The sequence below is a fragment of the Culex pipiens genome, chromosome 3, assembly GCF_016801865.2.
Source record: "Culex pipiens pallens isolate TS chromosome 3, TS_CPP_V2, whole genome shotgun sequence".
NCBI lineage: Eukaryota > Metazoa > Arthropoda > Insecta > Diptera > Culicidae > Culex > Culex pipiens.
The window spans coordinates 5164265-5191501 of NC_068939.1; the positions used below are offsets into that span (position 1 = coordinate 5164265).

General features: G+C 44.2%; 2 protein-coding genes across 4 annotated transcripts; one reads left to right on the top strand and one right to left on the bottom strand.

The window, feature by feature from the left end:
- The first annotated feature begins 282 nt into the window (after positions 1 to 282).
- LOC120422887 (otefin) lies at positions 283 to 1973 on the top strand. The gene is made up of 2 exons (XM_039586448.1): positions 283 to 461; positions 528 to 1973. Exon 2 carries the CDS (start codon positions 529 to 531, stop codon positions 1783 to 1785), a length of 1257 nt encoding a protein of 418 aa, XP_039442382.1. The 5' UTR covers positions 283 to 461; position 528; the 3' UTR covers positions 1786 to 1973.
- Positions 1974 to 8986: 7013 nt separating this feature from the next.
- LOC120422888 (protein dopey-1 homolog) lies at positions 8987 to 22397 on the bottom strand. 3 transcript variants are annotated; one of them, XM_039586452.2, is made up of 11 exons: positions 21874 to 22397; positions 16512 to 20450; positions 14093 to 16424; positions 13846 to 14031; positions 13632 to 13779; positions 13413 to 13565; positions 13139 to 13334; positions 9786 to 9797; positions 9541 to 9708; positions 9339 to 9480; positions 8987 to 9276 (listed from the first exon to the last, which is right to left on the bottom strand). In XM_039586452.2, exons 2-11 carry the CDS (start codon positions 20408 to 20410, stop codon positions 9061 to 9063), a joined length of 7452 nt encoding a protein of 2483 aa, XP_039442386.1. In that variant the 5' UTR covers positions 20411 to 20450; positions 21874 to 22397; the 3' UTR covers positions 8987 to 9060. The 3 variants fall into 3 exon arrangements, with proteins under 3 accessions (XP_039442386.1, XP_039442383.1, XP_039442384.1); XM_039586449.2 differs by having other exon boundaries at positions 14093 to 20450; XM_039586450.2 differs by lacking the exon at positions 9786 to 9797 and having other exon boundaries at positions 14093 to 20450.
- Positions 22398 to 27237: the final 4840 nt, after the last annotated feature.

A 27237-nucleotide genomic window follows, 5' to 3' on the forward strand; every position in this document is an offset into this window, starting at 1 on the left:
AAAAATGCTAAAATTTGTATGACCCAATCTCACCCCCAGACCAAATTCCTGATGACGGTAATCAATGATTTGCACTTCTGACCAGTGCGTATCATTAAATAAAAGAGGTTGATGTCAAGAGAGGTCAATAGATAGCGGGATTCAACAACACTTAAAACGATTTTTTAGCCTTTTGAAAAAATACCTTTTTTAAATTTTTTAACATTTTTTTCTGTTCCTAAAAAGAAATCTTATTTTTTTTGTCCCTTTCAAAATGTTCTTTCACCGTACTAGAACTTGCCCAATCTGGTACTTCACTGCGGGTGACTGTTCGACGACGTTCGTGGATCAACAAGACTTTTCAAAAAATAACCCGTCAAATCTCAACAAAACGGCGGCACCGAAGCATTATTTCCAAGCTGGATTTGAAATTCTTGTAATTTAGCAAAATATTTGAGTCCATTTCGGCGATATTTGTGCAGGTATGATAGAAAATAAAATTTTAAATGGGAATTTAGAAAAATAATGTTGCAATTTCTCCGGTTTAGGATGGAAAACTTCGACGACCTAACCAACGACCAAATCCGGCTGAAGCTGCTAGAGTACGGCCTGCCGAACATTCCGGTGACCTCAACGAGCCGCAAGGTTCTGATTAAAAAGCTCAAAAATCACGTCGAAAATGCCAACAGCAAAGTCCGCCGGGAAACGATTCATGTGGCCAAGTACTCTTCCGACGAGGACGTCGAGGAGCAACCGGTAAAGAAACCCCAAGCCAAGAAGGAAGTGAACCGACGGGCCACAATCGGTGGACCGGCAGCAAAGCTGTCCCAGACATTGCCGGTGATGCCACAGTTGCCACCCCCGTCCAAGCCAGCCGTTGAGAAGACTGTCGATGCAGGTTCGAAGCGCCGTTCCGGTCGTTTGACCCCGGTGCTGAGCAAAGATGATGCCGGTTCGGTAGTAGCTGCCCCGAAGGAACCTATGATAATCGAGAATTCCGACGACGAGGACGACGTTCCGTTGACGCAGATGCGAACCCGCGATCGGAAGTCAAAATCGAAGAGTCCCTCTTTGTCCCGGGCAGAAATGGTGACCACATCGTACATCAGCCAGAAGGTCGAGGCCGCTGCCAGGCCGGTCATCCCCGAAGAGATGGAAATTGATCTGACGGAATCGGTGGATGAGATTATGGATGAAGCGCCTCCAGCGGAACCGGAACCGGTCATCCGTCCACCGGTGACCCCGTCCCGTGAATCACGCTACAACACCACGACCAACATCAGCAGCATCACCAGCAAGCGGTCCACCATCGGTGGAGCAGGTTCGCACGCTTCGGAAGCACTCTCCAGCTCGTTCGGACGGCCCTCGATGGCGACCACAACTACGTCGTACACCTCGTACAGTTCTCCGGCGCCGAAGCAACGCGACGAGCTCAAGCTAGACCCAACAGATTCGCCCTACTTGAGCGAGTTCACCAAGCGACTGTCCCGGTTGAAGGCGGAATCTACCCAAGGCGGCACCACCGGTCGGGATTACCCGGTTCGGCGTACGATCGGTTCCAGCGCGTACGCGGCATCTCCGGTGGCCAGTGCTGGCGGATCGGACTACGTTCAGTCGCGACTGGCCGCGGCTCGTGGACAAAAGCCCGTGGCGACGGCGGTTGCTGCGGACGGGAAGGGAGAGATCCGTGCCTCACTCCGGCAGGTTCTGCTGGCACTGGACCAGAAATACTCCTTCAAGAAGCTCTTCTACACGCTGATTGTCATCCTGATTGTGGTGTTCCTGTTTGTGTTTTTCTTCATGTAGACGGAACACGGAGATTCCCGGGGAACCACGCGCGGCTTGCCGAACCACAAGAGATATTTGAACCTGCAGACTTGGCGGAACCTGTTTTAATGTATTACACTGTTATTTCTTTTTTTTTTGTGTCCCTCAACGTGTATTCTTTCTCGAAGTAAATTGATTTAATAAAGTAGATTAATTCTCCATGTCAATCGTAAAAATGTATTGGTATTTATTTAATCAATTTGGTGGGTTTTATGATATATTTGAAAGAATCTTACAAGTATAAAAAGAATGACAAACGAAATTTAAAAAAAAAAAAATGTTCCAAGATTAACCCTTTTAGGGTCTGATAGGTCACATTGACCAAAAGCCTTGTGGGGGAACGAACGAGGCGAATAATAAAAGCCGGAGGATTAATAATCTAACGAGATTTATTTGATTATCGAGTTAATCGAACTTGTGACTCTTTCGAGCGCGTCGTCACGAATGGCGGAAAACGGCAGAACGATAGACGTCACCAGATGTCGTCTCTCGTTCTCTCTCTCTCTCTGCACAGGGTGGTTCACCCGGGATCCCACAGCCTCCCCCCAGTTACACCAAGAATCGCACTCTGTGTCCAGAAGGTGTAACTTTCGTTGCTGGATCATCTTGGGGGTGCGCGTTGACCTCAAGATTGCAGATGAACGCCGGTTTCAGTCGATCGATGGAAATACATTGTTGTTTTCCTGCTACCAGCACATTGAAGCTCTTGTCTCCCCTCTCCAGTACCTCGTAGGGACCGTCGTACGGATGCTGCAGTGATCGCTTGACAGAATCGATGCGCACGAAGACATGCGAGCACTTCTTAAGGTCGCCACTGACGAACACACTGCGTTTACCGTGGTTCGAAGCTGCTGGTGGCTTAACGTCCTCAAACACTTGGTGCAGCTTGTTCGCGAACTCCGTTCGACTGACCGCCGGAAGTGCATCGTCGAAGAATTCGCCCGGCAGCCGCAAAGATTGCCCGAACACTAACTCGGCAGCACTACAGTTCAGGTCGTCGCGGTAGGCTGCTCGCAAGCCAAGGAGAATGTGCGGCAACCGGTCGTACCAGTTTGTCGGGTCAGTGCACATTATCGCCGCCTTCAGCGTTCGGTGAAACCGCTCCACCATCCCATTTGCTTCTGGGTGATACGCCGTTGTTCGAATGTGAGTTGTTCCCAGCATGTGGTTGAGTTCGGCGAACAACTCGGACTCGAACTGCCTTCCTTGATCGCTCGTAATGGTTTCCGGTGCTCCAAATCTCGATACCCAAGTTCCGCAGAACGCTTCCGCCACCGTCTTCGCTGTCATATCGGCCAGTGGTATGGCTTCCGGCCAACGTGAGAAACGATCGATGACTGTCAACAGATACCGGCAGCCTTTGGACGTTGGTAGCGGACCAACCAAGTCAATGTGAACGTGACGGAAACGTGATTTTGGCAATTCAAAACTGCCGAGGGGCGAGACAGTGTGCCGTGAGATTTTCGACCGTTGACAGTTCACGCACGACTTGACGAAGTTTGCAATATCTTTGTTCATCGATGGCCACACATACCGTTGCGAGATAAGCTTTCGAGAAGCCCGCACACCAGGGTGTGCCAAGCCGTGGAATTTCTCCAGAACCGACTGCCGCTGCTTCTTCGGGACGTAAGGGCGCTGGATGTTCGGGATCAAGATGTCGCAGTAGACCGGTTTGCGACAGTGCGAGAAATGCTTCTGTACAAGCTTCAACGAGCTTGTGGGTGACTTCACCAGATTCTCCAACTCGACGTCGTTCTCTTGGTCCTTCGCCAGCTGCTCGAAGTCGATGGTGCACTGGACAGCGTCGACGCGAGAAAGTGCATCAGCCACAACGTTGTCAACGCCGCTGATGTGTCGGATGTCCGTGGTGAACTCGGCAACGAACCTCAAGTATCGCTCTTCGTGAGGAAGGCGGCTACTGGATGTTGTAGTAATCGCGTGCGTGAGAGGCCGGTGGTCCGTGAAGATGGTGAAACTCCTCCCCTCCAGGAAATGGCGGAAGTACTGAACGGCCATTTTCATTGCTGTCAGTTCTCTGCCGAAAGTGGAGTACTTCTTCTGTGCGTCGTTAAACTTCTCGGAGTAGAATCCAAGTGGTTCCCAGGACTTGCCGTCAAATTGCTGCAAAACAGCTCCAGCAGCAGTATTGGACGCGTCGATCATCAGCCCTAGTAGCTTCCTCGAATCCGGGTACGTCAAGAGCGCAGATGAAGATAGAGATGATTTGCAGTTTTCAAAGCTTGCTCTCGATTCCTCGGTCCACTGCACTTTCCGCGTGTCATTCTTCCGGTTCCCGGGGATCAGCTTTCGAAGGTCTGCCTGAATGTCGGAGGCGTGTGGAATGAACCTCTTGTAGACATTCACTAACGCCAGAAACCTTCTCAGCTCACGAACCGTTGACGGCGTTGGGAAGTCTCGCACAGCCTTGACCCGTTCCGGGAGCGGACGAATTCCAGTTTCGCTTACCACATAGCCGAGGAAATTCACTTCTGTCTTAGCGAACTGGCTTTTGGCGACGTTGATCACCAGGCCGTTGGCGTGCAACCGTTCTAGCACAATGCGAACGTGGCGGCGATGCTCTTCCATGGACGTGGACGCGATGCAGATGTCGTCAATGAACTTCACGACGAAGTCAAGATCTGCAAACAAACGGTCCATGAAGCGTTGAAACGTTTGGCTGGCATTCATCAACCCAAATTGCATGCGAGTGAATTCAAAAAGGCCAAACGGTGTTATCACTGCTGTTTTGGGGATGTCCGACTCTTCTACCGGTATCTGGTGATAAGCTCGTTCCAGGTCGAGTGTCGTGAATATCGACTTACCGGTCAGCGTGTGGAGCAGGTCGTGGATGTGAGGCACCGGGTACCGGTCGGGTGCTGTGATTTTGTTGAGCTGCCGGTAGTCCCCGACGAACCGCCACTGGCCATTTTTCTTCGGGACACAATGCAGTGGACTTGCCCAGCTGCTACTCGACGGTCTGCAGATGCCCAGGTCCATCATCAACTGAAATTCTTCCTTCGCGGCCTTCGCTTTATCGGGATGCAGTCTTCGCACCTTGCACGCTGCAGGAGGGCCTTTCGTTACGATGTGGTGAGTTACATCGTGGGTTGGTTGGCACCGGAGTGAGAAGGGCACAGTAATTTCTTGGAATTCGTGCAGCAGGTCCCGAAACGGGTTCTGTTCGTCGACGAACGTGACACTGTGGACCGTTGCCGTCATCATTCCACCAAGCGAATGCAGCTTCGTCGTGTTGTCGATCAGGCGCTGGTGCTTGAGATCGATGATCAGCCCGTAGTGCGCCAGAAAGTCAGCGCCGAGGATCGCCATGCCGACATCCGCAACCAGGAAGCTCCACACAAATTTCCGCCTCAGTCCCAGATCCGTGCACAGGAATTTCTTGGAGTACGCCTTGATGCTTGAGCCGTTTGCAGCGTGCAGGTGAAAAGGTATCTCGCCTCCGGTCCGGTCACTTCTGCTCGCGGGAATCAGGGACACGTCGGACCCTGAATCGATCAGGAATCTTGTTTTGGATGATCTGTCGTAGACGACAAGACGACGACTTGTTGAAGCTCCACCCACCTCCGCCGTTTGAGATGGGCCGACATCTAGTTTTTTGGAGAAAACGTGCACGGTTCACGGCACTGTCGAGCGTTGTTTCCGTATTTGCGATGATACCAACACACGTCATCTCGATTTCTGGACGGAGAGCGAGCGTCGTCCCGAGCTCGGGACAGTGATCGACTGCGAGAACGCGAGGGCTGGATCCTCATCCGCTTGACCTCAGCTGTGAGAGCTGCAACCTGTGCCTTGAGATCGTCGGTTTCGGAGGTCGGAAGCCCTTCCGGCTTGCTCACGGATGCCACGGTTGCTGACATAGTTTCGATCATTTTGTCTGCCATCAACGCAATGTTCGCTAGCGACTCGTTGCAAATCGAGAGGATTCCTCTGACGTTCGTTGGCAGTTTCTGCAGAAAGAGCATCCGCAGCAGCGCGGACTCAACTCCCAATCCCGACGAGAGTTCCTGCATCTTTGCGAGAAGGTGGGAGGGACGCAAATCTCCAAGGTCGTGCGTTCCAAGCAGTCCTTCCAGTCTGGCTTGAGGGGACAAAGCAAAGCGGCCAATCAGTCTCTCCTTCACTGCGTTGTACTTGTTCTCAAGCGGGGGGCGATGGACCAGGTCGGCGATGTGGCAAATCACGGTTTGATCGACTTTGGCCACGATGTGGGAGTACTTTGTGTCGTCGCGTGTGATGTTGGCCAAAGTAAATTGCGCCTCCGCCTGCGCAAACCACATTTCCGGGTCCGTTTTCCAGAAATCTGGAAGCTTGACACCGACGGCCGCGACAGCTTGCATGTTGCTTGCGTTCCCTTCTAGGTTGGCTGGCGGCGGGTTAGACATTTCGAGGTTATGTCCCCCTTTGTTTTTCGCGTGAAAAAACGTTTTTTCGCAGGTTTTCCGTCGGAACCGGTAAACTTTCGAACGTCGCGGGTCACCACTGTGGGGGAACGAACGAGGCGAATAATAAAAGCCGGAGGATTAATAATCTAACGAGATTTATTTGATTATCGAGTTAATCGAACTTGTGACTCTTTCGAGCGCGTCTTCACGAATGGCGGAAAACGGCAGAACGATAGACGTCACCAGATGTCGTCTCTCGTTCTCTCTCTCTCTCTGCACAGGGTGGTTCACCCGGGATCCCACAGCCTTTAATTTCGTATGGTCCTAAAAATCATTTTCCGATCACCATATTAAAACATTTGTTTTTTCAAAATTCGGACCTATGAGGGTAACGGCCGTTGCAAATATGTTGAGCAATTCTAAACGAAATCAGCCGATTTCGACCATTTTGTTTTTTTTTTTAATTTTAGATTTTCCTCAGACTTTGTGGGGGCCTTCCTTATTAACCAAATAAACATTTTGTGTCTTTGGTTCACCCATACAAGTCTTCTTACAATTTTGGCAGACAAACTTTACGTAAATATTCGAAAATCTGCAACTATAGAGTTATCTACGTGCGCATGTATTGCGTGTACGTACACGAAAAAAAGTGAGGTTAAATTTGGTACCAGCCAGCAAAACAAATGGAGTGCTAGTGTGTGTGAGATCGGGCTTAGATAGCTCTATTGAAAGAATTTTCTGATCGATTTGGTGTCTTCGGCAAAGTTGTAGCCTTGAAGGTATTAGTAAGGACTATTCAGAAAAAATAGGTACACGGAAAAGAATTTGCCGATTTTCAATAAACTTTTTTTTCACAAAAAATCAAATTCACAAAATCCGCATTTTTATTTTATGAAATTTTTTGATTTGTTTTAGGAAACAAAAAACCCGCAACGTTTGAGCCATAGAGATTTATTGACAAACATTTCGACGCCGAGTTATAAAAAAAAAAGTTTTTGAAATTTTCAAAAAAAAAAATTGTTTCAGTTACCAATGTTAAATAAAATTTGCAATCGAAAAGTACTTTCTAGATTGTTTTCACCGTTTCCAAGATATAGTCACTTAAATTTGAACTGAAAAATTCCCGTTTTTCCATATTTTTGAAAATAATCTTCCTGATTGTCCATCAGCTGAAAATATTTTTTTTCGAAAATTCCAAGACAATTTCCAATAAAATTCCATAAAAGACAATGAAGATTGGACCTCTGGTTGCTAAAACACAGCGAATGAAAGAAAAAGAAACAAGAAAATTAAAATTTGTTATGTCTCATCCAAACATTCCCACATATTCTAATGCCAATAAGACTAACGGTCCAATTTCCAATGTTGGAAAATGAAACATTTGTGAAATTTTATGATCTTTTCGAAAAAAAATGTTTTGAAATAGTTGGAATCAAGACTTACATTTCAACTCGGCGAATTTTTTTATGGAGATGCTTCTTTATCAAGCTTTATTTTTTAAACTAAAAAACCTAAAAAATCGAAAGTTCATACCTAAAAGTAGCTTTAACTTGAAAACGGATCCTTTTTTTTTTTTTTTTTGATACAGTTGCAAAATTATTTTTAATATATTTTTCGCCCCGATTTTCGATATTTTCAAAAAAAGGGGGGTTTCAACTTTGAATGGTAAAAATGTGAATAAAAATATGGGACTTTTTTGTTTCCCTTGTACCTATTTTTTCTAAAAAATCCTAATCATAACCTACACCTTTTCCGAAGACACCAAATCGATAAGAAAATCTCTTCTCAAGAATTCATACATTTACAAATCCATTTTGTATAACCAGCCCCCAAAATTGTTTTGACATAGGGGATGCGTGGACAATTTGCGCAATCGTAGAGATCCACCCAACTATTTTTGTTATGTCCTAAAGGAGCTATTAGACTATGGCAAACAAACAAAAAAAAACTCGCACTTTTTTGTGTTTGGCATTTTGCCAAACTCGCAAACAAAGCCAAATGATGCAGGCTGACGTTTCTGCAAACAAATGCAGGCAAACTGTCAAAACTGTTAGTTTATTTGCGAGTTTGTTTGTTTGTTTGCAATAGTCTAATAGCTCCTTAAGCAATATCCTACCCCTTTTCCGAAGACACCAAATCGATCAGAAAATCCGTTTTTGTATGGACAGTTGCCCAAATTATATGGAGACTTGAATGGACAAACTAATGATGCTAAATGTCTTCTTCCTTCATAGAAAAAGAACAAGGCTGTGATATTCCACGCACAGACAGAAACTTCCAACGTGTGATTTGTTAAAACAATTAGGGAAACATTGAACATGATTCCACTGCGCGTTTTTTTTATTGTTTCGCTAGTTGCATTGATAAATTATTATCGTTACACAGTACAATATAAGCAGCACGTGCAGCTGTCCTTATCATTTTTTGTTAAGAAAATAAAATTTACTTTTTTGTTGCATTTATAACTTGCTCACCGCAAAGCTATTACTCTATAGATACTATGTGATGTGTGTGCTTTCTGTTTTTCATTAGTTTTATTCTTTCTATATCACCTGTTTCTCTGAACCACAAACCTTCACTTCTTGTCACAATTTCTCACTACACTTTGCTTTACACTTTTTCCGGCCTTAGCTTATTTAGAATAAATAGAGTTAGAGTGATAAACTTTTTATCTTTACACAATTAAGAGGGCGCGTGAAATTCTCGTGAAAAGGGTTACAAAATCGACTAAATCACAAAGCGGAATCAAATAGACTCTCTGTTTATCCTGTTTTTTTTCGGTTTTGCTACACGTTTAAAAGAAAACATCTAATATTTACAAACGTACCGACGTTCCGACGACGATCCACCGGCACTACTTGGTCTGCGGCATTCGTTCGAGAAAGTCCAGCGCCAGAACGCGCTCCACCTCGTCCAGACAGGCCTTGGTGTCCTTTTCGGTGTCGGCCGTGTACGAGATGTGCGACGGCCAGCGCATCGACAACGTCGAAAAGAAGCTGTACAGATCCTGCAGGGTGTTGATCGCCTGGCAGGACAGCATGATGTGGCTGCCTTTGTTTGTTTGGGGTTTCTTTGGAAGGGAGAAGAAGGAGGTCAGAGAAATTTCAACCAACCAACGCAATCAGAACTTACCGGCGAATGTGACGTGTACCGAAAGTCCATCAGCTGGGAAATGCGCGTCACGTGGGGGATGAAGGCCACACTTTTGGAGTCGTCGTAGCTGCCCAGCTTCAGGTAGTGCTCGTTCTGGCTGCTTACGAACGCCCACCGATACCTGCAAGGTCAAGTTAGAACTGTAGATTTAAGCGACCTTCACCATCTAGTTTAAACCTACATCTGAAAGTGTGGCAAGATGGTGGCCGGCAGGACACATCCCAGCTCCAGCAGCTTGGCCGTCTCGAGCTGGACCATGCGCCAGTGCGGATGTCCGTACGAGTAGAGGCCGTTGTTGGTGTTGGTCACCCAGGCCGTGTCCAGCCCCGACAGCATCCGGATGTGCTGACTAAAAGAAAGAAAATTACAACATTTTTGTCAAGACCTGCTGGAAACCTCCTCGAAGGGTGCACCGTTTCTTCTTACCTCGATTGCGATCTGATAGACATAATTGTGTAACGTGTAACGAGACAAGGAGCGATAAAAAGAGACAAAAACAGGGCGTGGTCAACTATTTTTTAAATGTTCATTTAAATTTGGTTTGGAAGAAGGCATCTACACGACAGAGTTAGCGAAGAGTTGAAGAGAACTAGTAGAAGCAACTGTACAGGCACGCGAAACATCCAAAAGATCACTACACTACGTTTATGAAAAAAGTGTCTAAGGGCTTCTCCACTCCTGGGGGCAAAACGAGTATTGCACGTAGAAAAAGAATAATAATAAAATGTTTTATTTAAAAAATATATAAACATATTAAAATCTATAATCCAATTTTTGTTAATTTTGTGATTTTTTTTATGTAAAAAGCAGTGATTTTGAAATAATATTTTTTTAGCAGGATTCGGAATATTAAGATTTTGGAGTCAATTATTTTAACAGAAGATTTGAAATTCTTCAAGTATTGTGAATTATAATTTTAGAATTTGAATAAATATATAACTTAAAAATATAACAGTTTAATACTTCAAAATTCGACAAATCCAAAAATGGCAAAGTTATATAATTTAATAATTCAATAATTTTATAATTTGATAATTTAATAATTCAATAATTTAATAATTCAATAATTGATTAATTTAATAATTTAATAATTTGATAATTTGATAATTTAATAATTTAATGATTTAATGATTTAATAATTTAATAATTTAATAATTTAATAATTTAATAATTTAATAATTTAATAATTTAATAATTTAATAATTTAATAATTTCATAATTTAATAATTCAATAATTTAATAATTAAATAATTTAATAATTTAATAATTTAATAATTTAATAATTTAATAATTTAATAATTTAATAATTTAATAATTAAATAATTTAATAATTTAATAATTTAATAATTTAATAATTTAATAATTTAATAATTTAATAATTTAATAATTTAATAATTTAATAATTTAATAATTTAATAATTTAATAATTTAATAATTTAATAATTTAATAATTTAATAATTTAATAATTTAATAATTTAATAATTTAATAATTTAATAATTTAATAATTTAATAATTTAATAATTTAATAATTTAATAATTTAATAATTTAATAATTTAATAATTTAATAATTTAATAATTTAATAATTTAATAATTTAATAATTTAATAATTTAATAATTTAATAATTTAATAATTTAATAATTTAATAATTTAATAATTTAATAATTTTATAATTTTATAATTTAATAATTTAATAATTTAATAATTTAATAATTTAATAATTTTATAATTTAATAATTTAATAATTTAATAATTTTATAATTTAATAATTTAATAATTTAATAATTTAATAATTTAATAATTTAATAATTTAATAATTTAATAATTTAATAATTTAATAATTTAATAATTTAATAATTTAATAATTTAATAATTTAATAATTTAATAATTTAATAATTTAATAATTTAATAATTTAATAATTTAATAATTTAATAATTTAATAATTTAATAATTTATTAATTTAATAATTTAATAATTTAATAATTTAATAATTTAATAATTTAATAATTTAATAATTTAATAATTTAATAATTTAATAATTTAATAATTCAATAATTTAAGAATTTAATAATTTAATAATTTAATAATTTAATAATTTAATAATTCAATAATTTAATAATTCAATAATTTAATAATAAAATAATAAAATAATTGAATATTTTAATAATTTATCAACGTAATAATTCAATAATTTAGCAATTTCAATTATTTAAATAAATAGCATTTTATGACTCGTTTAAAAATATTCCGTATTTTTGAAAAAGTATGTTGTATCGCAAAACCTTTTTTTTGCGAAAACAAATGTTACTTTCATAACTAATGATTGCAGCCGGACCGGACAACAAATGAACTGGTGTAAAATGCATTTTATAACTATTATTTTATTTAAGTGTTAATGTTATGGCTTGTAATAATTAAAAAATCTAGTGATCAAACAATTTAGGATTTTTTTTTTCAGAAAATAAAGATTTCTAAAGTTAAAAATTAGATGTTTACTGCCCATGCTCGCATAAATGTCCCATATGCAAAAACAGCAAGCTGAGAAAAATGCTTAACAAGTTTGTCCCACACATAAAGCTACGTGTTAAGTTTTCACGAAAAAACTGGATTTCCTCCTGATTTCTAGAACAAAGTACTGGATGTTATAGGCTCTTTTGAAAGAGCACACGATTTTGAACCAAACTGCATCAATAGCTCAAAAGTGACGAAAATGCATATGGGACATTTATGCGATCATGGGCAGTTTAGAAGTTATAAATTTCTGAAATTAAGCATAACTGAAATTATTTGAAAAATTAAGATTTATAATTCGATGATTTAAGTGATTTTAAGAAGAAATTCAAAATTTAAAAACTTCAGAAATTCTGAATCTTTTGATAAAAATATACCTAGTGTGGTTTCTTAATCTGTAAATTTTGTTTTTTTTTTTATTTATTAATTTCAGGATTACAGAATTTTTGATAGACAAATTGAAGAATTTCAGAAATTTAAGACTTAAGAATTAAATATTTTAGATTTTCAGGAACCACCTAGGAATTTTAAAATTTAATAAATATAGTATTTCATTCAAAACAAGAAAATTACGTGATTTTACTTCTGTAAATGTCAAAAATTTTGAACTATAAATTTAATTACTATAAATAAAAAAATTGATTAATAAATATTTTGTTATTTTTGATTTAGGATTCATTATTGTGGAAATAGAGAATTTTTATTTGATTTGAGATTTTCATAATTCAAAAGTTTCTGAAGGATTTTAAAATTAGTTTAAGAATTAAAAATGCATTTCTTTTTTTAAGTTGATTTCAAAAATTCATAAGTTTTATAGTCTAATTTTTTTTATTTGTTAGGACTTTCTATTTATTATATATTTTAATCTGGTAGCGATCTGGCAGAATTGAAAAAAATAAAAGCTAAAAACTTAGGAAATAAAGAATTTTCAAAAATTATAGGATTTTGAAGTCTTTAATTGTTTTGGAATTTAATAATTTAATAATTTCAGATTTTAGTATTTTATTTTTATTTTTTATGAACACAAACTGTGTCCGTTTGTGTTTGTGCTATCCAGCAATTCCAGCCCCCCAGAAGTGGAGATTCCCCAACACAAAGCACCTTAAGCAGGTATTAGACTATGACAAACTAACAAAAACGTTAGCTTGCTTACATTTTGAGTTGTTTACGAGTTTGACAATCTGTCAAACTGTCAAAAAAGTGCGAGATTGTTTTGCATAGTCTAATACCTGCTTAACCCAACGAAAAACACAAAGGGACTCACCTAAACTCCTCGGTGTCTGTCATCAGTTCCTGCTCGATGGACAAAAACACCTGCACCATCTCGGCGATGATGATCGGCCACAGGCTGGTCACGTGATCGGCCGACATGCGCAGCAGCAGCACCCGGAAGCACAGGAACACCGCCGACTGGATCAGCGGCACGACCTGCGGCAGTCGCAGGCTGTTGGCAAGTTGTTCTGCGGGTAAAAATGACAAACGGTATTTTAGTTTAGTGTCCGCCTTCTGTTGCGGTTCTAGCGAGCAGATCATCGCACCTTGAATTTCCGGCATATACTTGTGGTACTGGTCCACCTCGCTGCAGAAGATCACAAAGGCCAACCGCTTCAGCAGCAGTGCCCTCTGCTCGTACTCTTGCTCCTTGGAGGTGAAAATGTTCAACGTTCCGGTTTGTGCTAGTGGCAAGCGATCTGCAGAAAAGACAATGATCATCAGTGAGTACGACCTGTGGTGACGATCGTCTACAAACAACGTACTCATCAAGTCTCTAAAAGTGGTAGTATCACAGGTCATCAAACTATCCAGGATAGTTTTCCAGTACGGCAAGCAGCGGCTATCAAACTGGAAGAAGGTCGCGTCCAGCAGCAGATCCAGGGCGTCCTTGCGCCACGCCTTCCGCGTGTACTGTGAAGAGAAGATCGCTCTTTAAGTGATCGTCGCTGATCGAGAGACACTTGAAGAAGCACTCACCTGATAGGTGCTCAAACTCGCCAGCAAGTTGGAGCACGCGTGAAAGGTCGGAATGTTCTTCGCCGTGTGGGTCTTCAGGTAAGGCACAATGTTGTACATGACGCCGGTCACGATCGTCGTGACCTTGTCCTTTTCCTGCGAGCTGAACGCGACGTCCAGCAGCGGGGCCAGAATGGCGGCAAGAATCTGCAAGAAAGATTGTTGTGTGAATCGGAAGAATTTGGGAGTGATCGCGCTCAAAACTCACCGACTGCGCTTGAATGGAGTAGTGCTGGTTCGACGGCATCAAAAGCCCGTCCTTGGTGCTCTCGATCGAGCTGAACTCCTCTTTCACCGATAGGTTCCGTCGCAGCCAGGTCGTCTGCTCCAGGCACGATCCGGCCACGTTCGAGATGGCCTCCACCAGGCGGGAAGTTACGTCGTGCAAATCCCGCACGTCCTTCTTGTCGCTGAACGGAATGTTTGGACAGCGCTGGACAAACTCGTTAAGAATCGACAGCGCCACAAACTGGGCCGGGATCTGCAGCGACAGGCAATCCTTGAGCAGCGCGTACAGCGAACTCCAGCAGTCGCTAAACTGCGTCTGGGCGACACTCTTCAAGTAGTAGAACAACAGCTCCAGCGCGCTCACTTCCAGATTTAGCCCAACCGGAGGTTGGTAGATCTGCGGCGGTGACTTGATCACCTGGTGCATAGTTTGGATGAACGAATCGACGGACATGATCCGGATGCCGGATATGAGCTTGACCAGCAACCGTTGATTATCACAGGCTTGTGGCAGTGACTTCGCCATCACGTCGAAGAAATCACCCTCGATCTCCGCGGAATCCGATCCGTTGGTGCTGGCACTACTGGCCGTACTTCCTCCGGACTCGCTGCTTCGCTCGTACCACGCCACGGAAATGGCCGTCAGAAAATTCGTCCCGTAGTGCAACGAAATGGGACTGAGGAACTCCAGCAGCTGGTGCTTGACGTGTCGAAACTCGCTGATGCTCGTCTCCCACAGCGTCGCGATCGTAATGATGATCCGCGGAAGATGGCTCAGGATGGCATTCTTGGCCACTTCCTGGTGGCTTGTCTTGGCCTGGTTCACGTTCAGCAGCGAAGACGACAGGAACACGTTCACAATACTGTTGATGATCTGGCCCGAGTTGGTCGCCGGCGAGGTCATGTTGTTGGACGCGTTGAACACGTTCGCCAACGAGATCTGCTGTGACGAGTCCAGCAGGCAGTAGTGGGACAGGACGGTGATCGCTTCCAGTTGAGCCACGATGTAGTCCGTGCACTGGTTGTAGATGATGCGATCGCGCCGCGTCAGACGGTCCAGGTTGGCGCACAGCTGATGAATAATGCTGATTACGATGTTGGTCAGGTTGTTCAGGGGGAGGCAGGTCAGGCAGGACGTGATCATGTCGGTCCAGTTTTTGTGGATGTGTTTGAGCTTTTCCGAGGCCAGCGCGGACAACATCGACGACAGGAACATGGGCTGTTGACTCACCAGCTGGTTCGGGATGTACTTGTAGATGCGTTTGTTCTCCGGAGCTGGTCGCGTTGGAGAATTACTTGAAAGTACGTTCTTGATGCCCTCGTTGAATCGTTCGTCGTTGCGCTGGATCATGATTTCGTGCTCGAGTTTTATCACCGCCAGCAGCAGATTCAACAGTTCAATCTGATATGCTTCCGCGTACAGCCGCGAACTCTCCGGGTCGTTAAACACTAAAATTTCATCCGAATACGTGTAACACTGCGGGGAGGTAAAATAATTCACCGAAGAGCTGATGCAGTACAGCAGAATCTTTTGCACTTTGCACTTTTCCATCAAATCGGCAATGTAATTGGCCAGGTTCTTGCCGACGTCCTTCACGATCGACAGCAATTCAGCGAAGATTCGCGTCATCAACTTAATACACTCCAGCTGGATCTTGGAATTCCCATTCAGATCATCCTTCGACGGTTGCGCCTTCTGCTCCTCATCCTTTTGGTAGTAACTCCGCGTGTAATACAGCAAGATCGTTACAATCACCTCCAAATACATGCAACCACGGTACAAACTCTGATATTCGCTCTCATCCTGACCATCGGAAAAGCCCTTTCCAAACACGTTCCTCCGGTGTCGCACCAACAACGATCGAATCTGACTACTCGACACGGACGTCGTCACCGACAGGCACAAAAAGAACCGACTATCATTGGCCAGAATGTTCTTCAATGTCTCGAGCGTGTACAAAATCTGCTTCGTGTTGAAGATCGACTCGTAGATCAAAAAGTGCGTGTGGAACGGGTACAGCTTGGACGAGTTCCTCCACGCCTTGCGTCGACCAAATCCAAACAGATCGCCACCGTCCTTGTTGCCACTTTTACTGCTGTCCTTGCTCGTCCCACTACTTCGCTGCGATTCACCTCCAAACGCACTCGTCGCCGTTGGTTCCGCAGCTGCCGGCGCTGCCGTTTTGGCCACGCACACCGGTTCCGTCACGCCATCCGAGTCCGCTGCAGACGACGTGAACGAATAGTTGAGATTCCGGTCCGAAACCGACGAGACGAAGCCTTCGTCATCCGGCGCACCGCCACCACCACCACTAGAAGAGATTAAATAGGTTTTCCGATTTTTGAACCGATCGCCCGACTTGCTCATAAACTCCACAATCGGACCGTCCTCTACGTACCGTTTGACGACCGTTTCCGAGTCGTAGAAATCGGTCGCCGTCGTGGACCGGCTGTAGCTGCCCTCGCTCAGGCGACCCTTCTTGCGGTCAAAATCTCCGTCACTTGCTTCGTCAATGTCCGAGGTCGACCGGTGGAAGTCCTTCTTGTCAACGACGCCGTTGGGCAGCAATCCCGCCTCAACGTGCTCAACGTTGATCAGCCCCGTCGAGTTGGAGCGGTTGCGCATGGCCGCACTCTTCCCGTTCAGCTCCGACTCCAACGGATTTATAATTACGGACATCTTGGTAAAGTTACCATCGTCAACCGCCGCGGCAGAACTGCCCACCTCCTTGGCACTGTCGTTCGTGATGTAGTTCGACACAACCTGACTGTTGTTTGACTTGGAACCAATCGAAACGCCGAAAATCTTCTTCTGAATCGTCCGAATTGGGCTGCGCTTCTTGCTCAGCACGTTGTCCATGTGATACCGGATGCATCCGTCTTCCGAACTAACCGCGAAGCACTCCTTGTCCAGGAACGAATCCCCATCCGTCACCAGGTCCTTTTCCCACTCACTTCCCGTGTCCGTGTCCTGCCGATATCGCTTGGTGTAAATAATGCTCATCCGCTTGGTGCTCTCGTTCAGCAGAATCCTCAGCAAAGGTTTCATTATCCGGCCAATATCTCCCCTAACCAACGCCTCCTGGAGCCACTTCGAAGCCGATATCTGAATTGACAAGTTCGCGGGCAGCGTCAGAATGTCCAGCACGAGAAACAGCACCTTCTCAAACTCCTTCCCATGATGCGTATCCCGACCAAGCTTCCACAACAGCTGAAACCGCCTAAATCCAGCTGGATCTACAATCAGTTCGCTCGTCGAAAGCGTCGGAATTGACCAGTACCCATTCAAATTTCGCTTATCCGCCAACCCAAACTCCCTCGGCGTCACGAGCAACTTGCTAATGATCACACTCTCCGTGAACCGCGTGTCCAAACAGCTGTGAATCCGGTAAAGCAACACGCTAATGTTCCGCGCTTCCGACCTGCTCGAATCCAAATGGTTCCACAGCATCGTCGTCAACACCTGGAAGACCTTGGTTTTGCTCTCCAGATAGTTGACGTGCGACAGCTTCAACAGCGGCATCATCATCACGAACGTCGTTCCGGAACTGCTCGACTTGGGTCGCTGATTCGTGCGCAGCAAGCTGACCATATCGATCAAGGTCTGCGACGCGGACAGCTGCGTCTCCAAATCGCCGATGAACGAGCCCAGAATGGTCAACGCTTTCAGCCAACCCGGAACGTCTTCGCAGCGTTCGTTGAGACCGCAGTCGTTCCCATAGCTGGGGAACGACGACATCTCCGTGAGGACGTTGCACGCGAGTTTCAGAGCGTTTCGGAGTGACTCGGAAATTCTCACGCCTACGAGTCGCTTCAGCTTTTCGTTGCTCTCGAGCAGACCTTCGATTTCGAACGATTCGCGCTCCGGTACCGACTCCACGTGGTTCCACCGCTCAAACACGTCCGAGTCTCGTCGATTGTCCATCGACTTCACCAGGATCGTTCGTAGCTTTTTGCTGTCCGATCCGCCGGACATTTTCAAACTCTGAAACGCGTCTTCCAGCTCGGGCAGCAGCGCGTTTATCACAAACACATCGTCGTTCAGGAAACTTTTGCTGTCGCTCGGATTGATAAACAGGTTGTCCTGTAGGCTGACCTGTTCGGAGGAGGAGCCGGAACTGCCCGAAGAGTCCAGGTTGGTTCCGTCGAAAATCTGCCTGCAAACGTACAGCTCGTAGAACAGAACGTACTGTTTGATGCACTTTTCCAGAATGGGACAATCCGGCAGTTGGGCGGGTGGAATCTGCGTCGGAACTTTGATCACAATGTCGGAGTGGACGTCCTCGCGATCGCTGCACGTGCTCTGGCGCTCCTCCTGACTTGACTCCCCAGCGGTGCCGTCTTCGTTCTTCAAGTTTGGCGTTGAACTTGCCGTTGCGATCGTGGTTCTCGATCCGCTCGAGACGGTGGCGGCACTTTTGTTGCTGTTGCTGCTGGTGCTGCTGCTGTTGCTGGCACTTTCGGCCGCGTTCACCGACTGGTCCAGTTCGCTTAGCTTGGTATACGATTTGGACTTCTTTTTCGACTTTTTGCTGTACTTGCTCTTTTTGTTTAGGCCCTGGCTCGAGCTTGATCGTGCGAAGGAACTGTCGTTGACCTGGAGCGAGCTCTCGTGGATCTTGGAGTCGGAGTTGCTCTTTTCAAGGGAGACGGGCGTTTCTTTGGCCTCTTGACCCTCGGGGGTGACGCTGTTGCTGCGGGTGCTGATTGACAGATCGAGGACCTTCTCGGACATGATCATCGGTTGCACCTTGGAGACGATCTTGACGCACAGCCTGAGCGAGGCGCCCACTTCCGGCGCGTTCATGTTTTCCGAGTACACGGTTAGCATGCGGATTAGGGAGAGCAGGAATTTAGGGAGGTAGACTCGCGTGGTTTCGTTGTACATCTCGAGCGAGAGCGTTTCCAGGAGGAACTCGGTGAGGAAGCAAACTTCGATGGCGCCCGGCGGTCCGCCGTCGATGCGAACGTGGTCTTTGACGTTGGCGCTGGTGATGATGGTTCCGGGTGAGGGTCGATTTGGTTGTTTCTTTTGGACCGCATCGCGATACAGCGTTGTCATGTAGTTCCAGATGTAGGACGGGTCGAACGTGGAGAAGAGAAGGTTGGCCGATTTCTGGACTTCTAGGTTGCCGTTGCAGAGGGAAATTGTGCGGATGATGTCGCACAGAACGTCGTCCAGTATGCGTTGGCCGATTTCTGCCTTGTCCAGCAGGGATATTAGTATTCGGTAGGGGCTCAGATCGACGGGATTGGAGGTCACGCTGGATTTCAGGATGAGTTTAAATGCACTGATGAGGACCTCTTTCGAGTGAATTTCGAAGTAGCTGTTCGGGTCGGACGATTCCCGGTCGTGGCCGATGTCTTCGAGATGTTTGCCCAGGCTGGTGTCCGCGCCGAGCAGCCACGAGTAGAGTCGTCGGTTGAGGGACATGTCCCGGCGCAGGATGGTGTTGAGGGCAGTTTTGACGAGTTTGATGACGTCCCGTTTGGCAAGGACCATCTCGTGCAGTGGGAATGCGAGAAGGAGGAATTCGAGCGTGTTTCGCTGAACTAGGATGACGGCATCGTTCAGACAGCCGCAGAGTCCGGTGACGAGCAGTTCTACGCTGCTGCCCATGAGTTCCTTCTGGTCGCCGCAGTGTCGCTTCTTGTCGAAATGGTCCAGCACGTACGAGATGGCGGGGAGGCGAACGGAGGCGTTTGTCACGATGCACTCCCAAAGGCAGGTGTAGAAGCACTCGGGCTTGACGGCGGCGCACACTTTATCGAGCAGCGAACTGGTCCGTTCAAAGTGGTCCTGGCCGGACTCGAGACCGGGAAAGACTCCGCTGAGGAAGCCACTTAGCGCGGGTCGCAACTTTTCGCCCAAGGGAACGAAATACTTTTCGTAGATCGAGAGCAGCGTGGGCCGTACGTTCATCGCGGAATAACCGAGCAGGGGGAACAGGCCAGCGCTGTAGATGAACAGTTCGGACGCCAGGCGATCAACACCTATGTTGCTGAAGATCACATCGTACGATTCGAGCGCTTTTAGGTGGACTCCCGAGGGCAGCGCCGGGTGCATGCACTGGGCCAGTCGTTTGGAGATTTTGATCCGCCTCGGAATGATTTGATACTGCGAATTTGTCGAAATTACTTTGTTCAGCTTGCCCAGGGCAGAGATGAGATCGGCCCACTCGCTTGAATACTCAAAGTTTTTCAGCGCCTTGTCAATGTTCGACATGTACACGCGATACTTGGACTGCTTCATCAGGTCGTACTCCTCCATCAGTCCTGATCCGGTTGCCGTGTCCATCTTGGCCGGAAAGCTTTTCACGGTTCTTCGCTGCGATAATCTGCAAAAGAGGAGAGAAAGTTAGAATTAGAATGACTTAAAATTCCAAATTTTTTGTAATTTTTAAAACGTTCTAACATTTCCCGGTTCGCACCATACTGGGCCCCGCAAGATAAGCCGACAAGTGTTTGACACTGATAAAAATGGCTCGAACCACAACCTACGACTGGCTTGGCTGATCAGGCGACAGTGCGCGCGCTATCGCATAGATTTGAATGGAGGAAGCACACGGAGGAGGAGGATGTTTTCTTATCATCAGGGTGTGTGAGAGTGCGCTCCCGGCTAAGAAAACAAAAATTGGCAAAAAAGTAAATATTACAGACAAGTTGTTTGAGGTGCGTGAGTCACACTTTGGTTCTGTTTTCGAACCGCTGAAGGTGTTTTTTTTAGTTTGCGTTGAGTAACGTATTTTTTTGCACGGGAGATGTTAATTTGATTACAAATAATTACTGGAAAATTGGGTCAGCCACTGACTATCTAACTTTCATTTTAAAATGTTCACCATTAAAATGGAACAGCATTAGACAAAAAAAAATGTCCCCGCACAAAGAAAGAAACAGGCCACAGAGGAGAGGACACCTGAACCGAAACAAACTAATCGCACCTGCATTGCACCCACCAACAACGAACCACGAACCACGATAGTGTTGTGGGGCAGCAGTTTCGCCGATATAATGCTAATGAAAAACACAGAGACACAGTTAGGTAATAAATATGCCTCTTTCTCCTCCCTGAGGGGGGCCACCCCCTCGTGCAAACAGCTGAGTCAGCCGGCATCGGCCTAGCCTCGGTCTGTGATATGTGAGAGTGTTGAAAGCGACTCGCAGAACACAATAGAGAGAGAGTTCAGGCGATAAGCGCCGTCCGTCCGCGACGACAAACCGCAAAGTTAAGCCACATTTGACCCCAATATTGCACACGTTCGCTCAGTTATATATTCCTGTATGTGGCCATACTCCTACAAAACAGAAGCAGCAGCAGCGAAATGCACACACCACAACATTGCGATACAGTTATTCGTGCGCCGCTGCTTCTAGTGCTCGAGAAGAAGCAATTATTTATTTGCCGTGTGCGTTTATTGCTGAACGCGAAGCGGGGGTTCGTCGATACAGATCTTGTGTCGCTGGCTGGAGCGGGACTTCCCCTCCCCGGGGGGAGATATCTATCTGTCTTTTGTGTGTGGAGGGAGCTCCTCTCTCTGTTGAGAGTGCACAAAAACGATAGTCAAAACAATGAATCATTACTATATTTGCGTTGCAATCTTGCGACTCTTGTGTATCGCAAAACGGCCCTGAGGTGCATTACTATGTACTTCCACAGCAGAATACAACACAACAATAAAAATACAAATAAATCCCCGTTAATAACGTTTCGCTTCTCTTCTAGACTCTTGCTGCTGCTGTTGTTGTTGGAGGCTTACGTACGTGTCTCAGTTCATGCACCTCTCCTTCCCCCGTTGCGTTTGCGAAGAGATCCGCAAAAATCCACCTCTCAGCTGCTTCCACTTCCGACGCTTCGAATCCCGAACTGGTCCTCCTTGTTGACTTTTTGCTCGCGATCAACAAAAACAATCAATTTTTCCGCAGCGCTCACTAGGATCCGAGCCCCGATGGCAGCTGGCCTTGTCTTTTTCTTGCACACCAGCAGCAGCCCCTCGAATGAACTGCGTTCTACATTTACGAAATTTTCCTTCTTTCTTTCACGTCTTCAGCACGCAAAATTAACAAATTTTGGCCATTCGGAGCCCAGTCCCCGCCACGGAACACCACCCGGAGAAGCGGGACCACGGTCCGACGCGTTGAATTTGGCTGCGGACGGTTCGATTTTTCTTGAATTTTTTTGGGAATTTTCCAAAATGACGAGAAGAAAAAAAAAAGTTGCTCAAGATTACACACACGTCGACCGACCTTTTGCTTCGCACCTTGACAACTGATGGTCTGACGAGCGAGCGAGCGGAGCAGCGAGATGACGAGTGCGAAGAGGAAGAGAAACGTCAAAAGTTTTGACGGTCGGACAGTGGTGCCAGAGTTTCCAAGTCCAGTGTGCAGATTTGTGGATGGGGTCCTAAAAAGCGAATTTAATTTTTTACGAAATAAATTTTAACAAAATTGATCAAGGCTTAAGACCGTTTATAATAGTAAAAACTAGTTTTATTGGACCTTTGAAAAAAACTCCATTAATGAATCTGAACAATCAATATTATGAAAATATAACTACCCAAAAATAACAAAAAAAAAACTCAAGTCGTAACACTCGAAAACTTAAAACCAAGGGGTTGGAAACTCTTAGAGCTATAATTGGGTACTAAAGCCCTATGTAAATTTTTATGTACAACGGTAAAACACACGATTAAAAACCATTTCTGATCACTTTTTTTCATTTTAATGCAAATTTTTTTTTTGACAAGACAACATTTTTTCGATGGATCAACTATGGTCCCCTTGGAACGAGCTGTCAAGTAGGAGCTTTTCTGTCAAGAAGGACCGCGAGGTTAATTTTTCAAAATTGATTTAAAAATCCATTTTAAACTCTTTGTGGTCGTACAAAGGGTCATTGTACTCAGAAAAATAAGCTTTATCGCTGTAAACAATAATATCAGCAATCTAAGCTTCATTTTAGGACCCAATTATTATGTTATGATCAAAATATATGTTAGTATACTTATTATTTCCTTTACATATTTCCAGTATACTTACCAATATACTGAGAGTATCTTAATATACTAACCGAAAACGAAACTATTGGCACTACGCCCCCCGGGGCATGGCCTTCCTCTAACGTGGGATTTCTGCTCCAGCGCCTCTGACGAGACAGGAGAAACCGGGACCGACGTTTTACTTCACCATCCGATAGAAGCTCAGTGGATAAGGCGGGAATCGAACCCGCGTCTCATAGCATCATCGGGATCGGCAGCCGAAGCCGCTACCCCTGCGCCACGAGACCCCCACTAACCGTTTATTGCTTTTCGGTTAGTATACTAACAAGTATACTGGAATATCGTTAGTATACTCAGTATTCCTAAGTAATATTAGAGTTCCCAGCCCCTTGTTAAAAACAAGGATTTTTCAATCTTAATCATAATCTTTAAATATCAAAATTGAAGAAAAAACTATAAAAATCAAATTATTTTAAAATATTTTAATAAAAAAGTACAAAAATTTAGAACCCCAACATTATTGTAAAAATCAGTTTTTTTTTAATCAAAATTCAAATCAAATTTTTATATGTTATACAGAGCGGATTCGTTAATTCGAATTTTGCTACCTTGAATGTCCGCTAATTCGAACGTACTCGAATTAAAAAACACTCAACTGTCAAAACCAGTTGTCAAACTGATGTTGACGATTCAACACCATTGTTCGACAATTTCCAAACACTTGGGTTCAATCTTTTGACAGCTGTCAGTCGTTCCAATTAGCGAATTTTACCCAAGATTTTACCCCATTCAAGCATTTGTTATTTGTTAGCTTTGTTATTTTGTAAAGACGTGGTTTTGTATTTCTGACATTTTAAAAATCTCTTATAAATATTTTTGAAAATTCAAAATTAATGTCTAAGATACATAAAACCTTGAAATCGAAAGATCTTTAAATCTAAAAGTTTGATAATGTTAATCTAGAAATTCAACAAAGAAAAAAAATCAATATCCAAAAATCGCAAATTTCTTAAATCGAATAAGCTGAAAATCAAAAACTCCAAAAATTCAAACATCTAGAATTCTATAAATGCGAAAAAATAACATCCTAGAAGAATACTAAAAATCTATAAATTCAAAAATCTAAAAAAAATAAATCCCAATTTCCAAAAATATCAAAATTACTGATTTTTATTAATCCAAAAATATGATATCTAGAATATCCAAAAATGTCTCATAATCTAAATAATCTAACATAAAAAAATTACTTTAACCTAATCTAATCTAACACAAACGCAGCCAATCCGATGCAAGCATGCTGGAAATTTCAAGTCCAATGTTTTGAAAATCTGAAAATTTATAATCCTTATCCTGCAATCAAATCATTAAAATCTGGAAATCAAAAATAAAAATTCTAAAAATTTTAATGAAAAAAATAAAAGTTCTACAGATCTAACAATCTAAAAATGTAAAAATCTAAAAAAAATAAAATATTTTTTTAAACGTGTTACAGTTAAAATCCAAAATATATATTGCACACATTGCTTCGCTTCGCTAGGAGACGGTGATTTTAGCGGATTGCAGACTGGATTTTCGCCATGTGATGTGATGATTGTCTAAGCCCAAGTTGCCTAGGAATCGATAATTGGGAATAGAACCAATTCCACCTGAACCAGATTCTCACCACCATGGCAGCCGTCCATTGCCGGCCGCTCCCATCTCCACCGCGCACCAGGGACAAGGAAAGGGAGTTGGAAGACGGGAAGTGTTGATGCTCCACTTTTTTAAGAGTATTAAGCAAGGGGGTTGACACTCGATCATTCTGGAATAATTCTGGGTTAATTCTGGAATGAACGGAATGACGATGATAATTCTAGCAAAAATGATCAAGTGCGGGTAAGAGTGTAACTGTCATAATATTTATCTTTTTAAACCAAAACATGTTGAGGCTGTGGTGCTCTGGGTGCTCTGCAGCATTGGGTAGGACCTGGTAGGACAACGAGGACAACCGAACCGGCGGTTCTTTTGTACTGTTTCGGTGCCGGCGACATCCAGAGCAACGGCCGGATTGGCCTTCACTTGAATCTGACCGAGCTGCACAATCCAGGTGTTGGACGAGGTTAGCAATATTGGAATTGCTAAGTGGTTGTTGAGTGGATTTTTCAAAACTGACTTACAATTTCTGATTTTCCTGGCAGCATCTACCAGCTACGTACCGGCGAGGCCAACGTGCTAGTTATTCCGGTGAAAGTTGAGCCAGCGCATCCAAGACTTGGAATCGGAACTGAACCTGTTGGGGGACTTGTTTGGGCCGTCGATAGCGAAAAAGCGACTGAGCTGTGGCGGCGGAGATTCCTAGGACGAGTCGGATGAGGAGTTCGCGAGGAGGCTGATGCCGACGGGCAGGACTTTTTCGATGATATGAAGATCGGGAGCGGGAGATGTTTCAAAACAAGTGAGATATTTTTGTGAGATATGAGTTTAATCAATGGAATAATTAACGTATTTTTTTGGAACCTTTAGGAACGGCGTCAAGACGTGCATGCCGGCCGAGTTCGTCATGGACAAAATCACCGAAAAGTGAACGGTGAGCCTTATTCAAATTGGCTGTCTTCATGAAGGCCATTATTCTGCCGCTGCGCGAGTCTGGCGATTGCTGTTTAACATAACCTACAGATTTTCGTTCCTATACTGTGCGCACTCGGAGTGGTCAGTCGGGGGCCACCGACTGACCACCGAAAGAAAGCAAAAATTTACAGCCCGACCATCTGGAGTCTGGACGTCGATGCCATGTACCCCAACATAATTCTTACGAACCAACTTTAACCCTCTTCCATGGTCTCCGAAACGCCGCGTACTTAAAAAAACCTGAGGCACGGAGAAATGCACTCTTTGTCCCGCAACGAGTTCTAGCATCCAGCAACAAATCGTCCGCGGCGGACTTCCGAGCGATTTTCGCGAATCGTGCGCGGTCCGTACCTGGGGATGATCATGGCAATTGAAAAGACTCGAGCTGAAGCGGCGTCGGGAGCAGCTGATCAAGATTTTCCAGAGTTCAGTGTTTGAGGTGTTTTTTCTGGGATAGACGATTACTCAAGCGATTACTGGTTGACGAAAGAGCCACAACATAGCGGAAAGTGTAATGTAATTTGATGATATTGTAAAATAAAGTTTAATTAAATTGTGTTGGTTTAATTTTATCCAACTCGGTGGCGTAACCGCATCGACATTGTAAGTTGTGGATGGTGTTTCTGGAGCGGAACCTACGGAAGCGATTTCTAGAGCATGTGTTCCAGCTGGGGACTCAACGGACATTGATATTCGGCTCGCCTCAGACCATCCCAGTCCACTCGGCGAGCCGACTGTAGGGTTGGGTTACCATTCTGATCAACAACGATCACCTGGAAATCTCGTCGGATGATGAACTCGATGTTTTTATTCACAACTTCCTGGTCACGCACGCCGTGATCCGAAAGGATACATCGGAGAAATGGACTTTGGAAGTGTCATCAAGTACCACCAGGAAGGCTGGCACGAATCTTCTGCGATGATCGCTAAACCCGAAGCGGCTGTTTTGGTCTTTGCGATTTCGAAGGATGTCTGGATGAACACGTCATGGTTCCGGAAGTCCAAGCGCAAGCGCATTCTCAAGCAGCTGCACCACTCGCATCTCGGGATCGTGCGCATGAAGTCTTTTGCGCGTTATTACATTGCCGATCAGCTGTTCGATGATTATACTAATTCCAGAGCCGGTTCCGGAGCGTATCCTGCTAAAAAAGAAAGTCAAACCATTGCTGCGGATGAAAATGTTTTTGCTGCTACTGAAAACTAGTCGCCTTCCAACGTGCACCAGGCACCTGCAGTGGACCTCGCGGAATTTGCCGGTGGATGAGTACGTAAACAACAAGCTTGTGACGAGCTGGGTGGAGGAGGTATAAACAGCCACTATCGTAGCCATCACGACGATCTTCTCCACCAGGAGACGGTCGCGGCGGAAGACGTCTCGTGGTGAACCAATCCGTCAAGGAACACCCGCGGTGAAGATGGTTTTTGTCAGAACGGCAGTGTCACCGGCAAGAATTTGATCGCGTACACTGTTGTACTGTTTGTTGATGCATTCCCGGACGCGGAATCCGATCGAGCCATGCGGCAA